This window comes from Rhagoletis pomonella, unplaced genomic scaffold, assembly GCF_013731165.1.
Source record: "Rhagoletis pomonella isolate Grant_MI unplaced genomic scaffold, Rhpom_1.0 Rhpom_scaffold_00006, whole genome shotgun sequence".
Classification (NCBI taxonomy): domain Eukaryota; kingdom Metazoa; phylum Arthropoda; class Insecta; order Diptera; family Tephritidae; genus Rhagoletis; species Rhagoletis pomonella.
The window spans coordinates 39,628,245-39,630,825 of record NW_023458560.1 but is presented as its reverse complement, the minus strand read 5'-3'; the positions used below and the strand labels follow the sequence as shown (position 1 = coordinate 39,630,825).

Here is a 2,581-nt window from a genome sequence, read left to right as displayed (position 1 = left end):
TCAGACGCATTTATGGGCTTAGACGAGTTTCAATCACAACCGCAAAGTTGCGCGAATTATTAAAGGATCAAGTTCGGTTTAGATTTTTGGCAACGTTTTATCAACTGGGAAGTTGCAAAAGTCATGCAAGTTTTCATCGGTGCTGCAGTATTGCCGCTTTTATTACGTGCCTCGAACAGGCCCTTGTAGTTGCGTAAATAAGGCATTTCCATCAGTTATAGTTTAGAAGTAAAAGAGGCTGATGCTTTGGCCTGATGCATTTCTGAACGCACCCTAATCTACCGGGGATTCATTTACCCGCTGAATGTCCATTCGAACCGTTGCCTACAATGGCCGAATACTTCAAAGAAATATGCAGCAGACCACACCAAAACACAAAAAGAAATCGAAGAATAAGACATTCAAGTAAAATACAAGTTTTCTTTTTTAAACAAATAACTTATTAATGTTATATTTTGCAGTCTTTCTTTTTTACATTATATTTCCTCTTAGAGACTAGTTAACTCTTTACTAATTGCTTCCTATGAATTACACATTAAAGTACAGAGATCTATTCCTATTTACATTTGCTAACTGCTACACATTAATCTACTTCCTCAACAGTGGGACCACTGCGTCCACCATTGAAGCCGCCTGCCTGTTGACCACAGGAAGCTCCTTGTCCACCGCTATGCAACTGCGTCATTACTGGTGTGCAAAGCTGTGTTAGTGTCTTCATTTTGTCTTCGTACTCTTCCTTGTCGGCCAACGTATTCGCATCCAGCTCTCTCTCTGATAGGTCGAAAGTGCCCAAGCGGTTGTTGTCCTTGGTCATCACGCGCTCACCTTCATACACCTGTATGGTGACGCCAGGTTGGTTGTCCGAGTAGGTGGAGAATGTTTGCGTTTGCTTGCAGGGAATTCGGCAATTGCGTTCAATGATTTTCGCCATAACGCCGCCAGCCGTTTCGATACCCAATGACAGTGGCGCCACATCGACTAGGAGAACATCCTGAATTTCACTGCTCTTGTCTCCACTAAGAATAGCTGCCTGGACAGCAGCACCATATGCCACCGCCTCGTCCGGATTGATCGAAAGGTTCAAGCTCTTGCCACAGAAGAACGACTGCAGTAGACTTTGTACCTTTGGAATGCGTGTGGAGCCACCAACCAAAACGATGTCGTGAATCTGGTTCTTGTCCATCTTCGCATCATTCAGCGCCTTCTCCACTGGCTCCAGTGTCTGACGGAACAAATCGGCACACAATTCTTCAAAGCGTGCTCTTGACACTTTCGTGTAGTAGTCGATTCCTTCGAAGAGCGCATCGATCTCAATGCTGGCCTCTGTGCTCGATGACAAGGTACGTTTCGCTCGCTCAGCTGCTGTACGTAGACGACGCAACGCTCTGGGGTTTGAACGTAGGTCTTTCTTGTATTTGCGCTTAAACTCGTCCGCCAGGAGATTCACCAGTCGGTTGTCGAAATCTTCGCCGCCAAGATGTGTGTCGCCAGCAGTGGCGCGCACTTCGAACAGTGAACCCTCGTCAATGGTCAGAATGGATACATCGAAGGTACCGCCGCCCAAATCGAAAATCAGCACATTGCGTTCACCTTTCAGATTCTTGTCCAGACCATAGGCCAATGCGGCTGCAGTGGGTTCGTTGATGATTCTCAGCACATTCAAACCAGCAATCCGACCGGCATCCTTCGTTGCTTGCCTCTGTGAATCATTGAAATATGCGGGAACTGTGATGACTGCATCTGTGACAGTTGTGCCCAGATATGCCTCGGCTGTCTCCTTCATCTTGGTGAGCACCATGGAACTGATTTCTTCTGGCGCAAAACGTTTGTTCTCCCCTTTATATTCGACGCAAATTTTCGGCTTGCCTCCATCGCTTACCACTTTGAATGGCCAGTGTTTGATGTCTTCCATGATCTTGGGGTCGTCATACTTGCGTCCAATCAATCGCTTGGCATCGAATACTGTGTTCTTTGGATTCATGGCAACCTGGTTCTTTGCTGCATCGCCGATGAGGCGCTCGGAGTCGGTGAACGCCACATAGCTGGGTGTTGTGCGGTTGCCCTGGTCATTGGCGATGATCTCCACTTTGCCATGCTGAAAGACTCCCACACAGGAGTATGTTGTTCCCAAATCAATACCAATTGCTACCATTTTGACTTTTGTTTTGCTTATTCTTATACTTGTTAAAACTCTTTAATACTTTTGAAAAATCTGCACCCAAAAATTGTTTTCATTCGGACACTTACTTTCAAAGAAAAATGAAGGTTACCAAAACACTGCCAAAATTTTCAATCGTTGATTAAAAAAAAAAATATTTGGAATTTTGCAGCAAAAATTACACAGTGTACTGTTCTACTACAAACCTCGGCGCTGCCTTAATATCATTGAAAAATATGAATGTTGGTAAACTCGGTGCCCACTTGAAGAAGCCTTACCCATTAATAACGATTAACTGTGCTTGAAGCAGTGGCTGCCCATTTAGATGCTCTCAGCCTTAAAATTCACTTATCTGCAGAGCACTTCAAATTTATTTTTATAGTTGAAAAGACCAAAAGTATCTGTGACGCGGTCTAGAGCCCC

The 2,581-nt window shown here is 44.8% G+C and overlaps 1 protein-coding gene across 1 annotated transcript; it reads right to left on the bottom strand.

Annotated features, from left to right (window-relative positions):
• Positions 1-564: 564 nt before the first annotated feature.
• Positions 565-2,213, bottom strand: LOC118740742 (heat shock protein 70). The gene has a single exon (XM_036472402.1). The coding sequence runs from the start codon at positions 2,150-2,152 to the stop codon at positions 584-586; it is 1,569 nt and encodes a 522-aa protein (XP_036328295.1). The 5' UTR covers positions 2,153-2,213; the 3' UTR covers positions 565-583.
• Between the last annotated feature and the right edge of the window lie 368 nt (positions 2,214-2,581).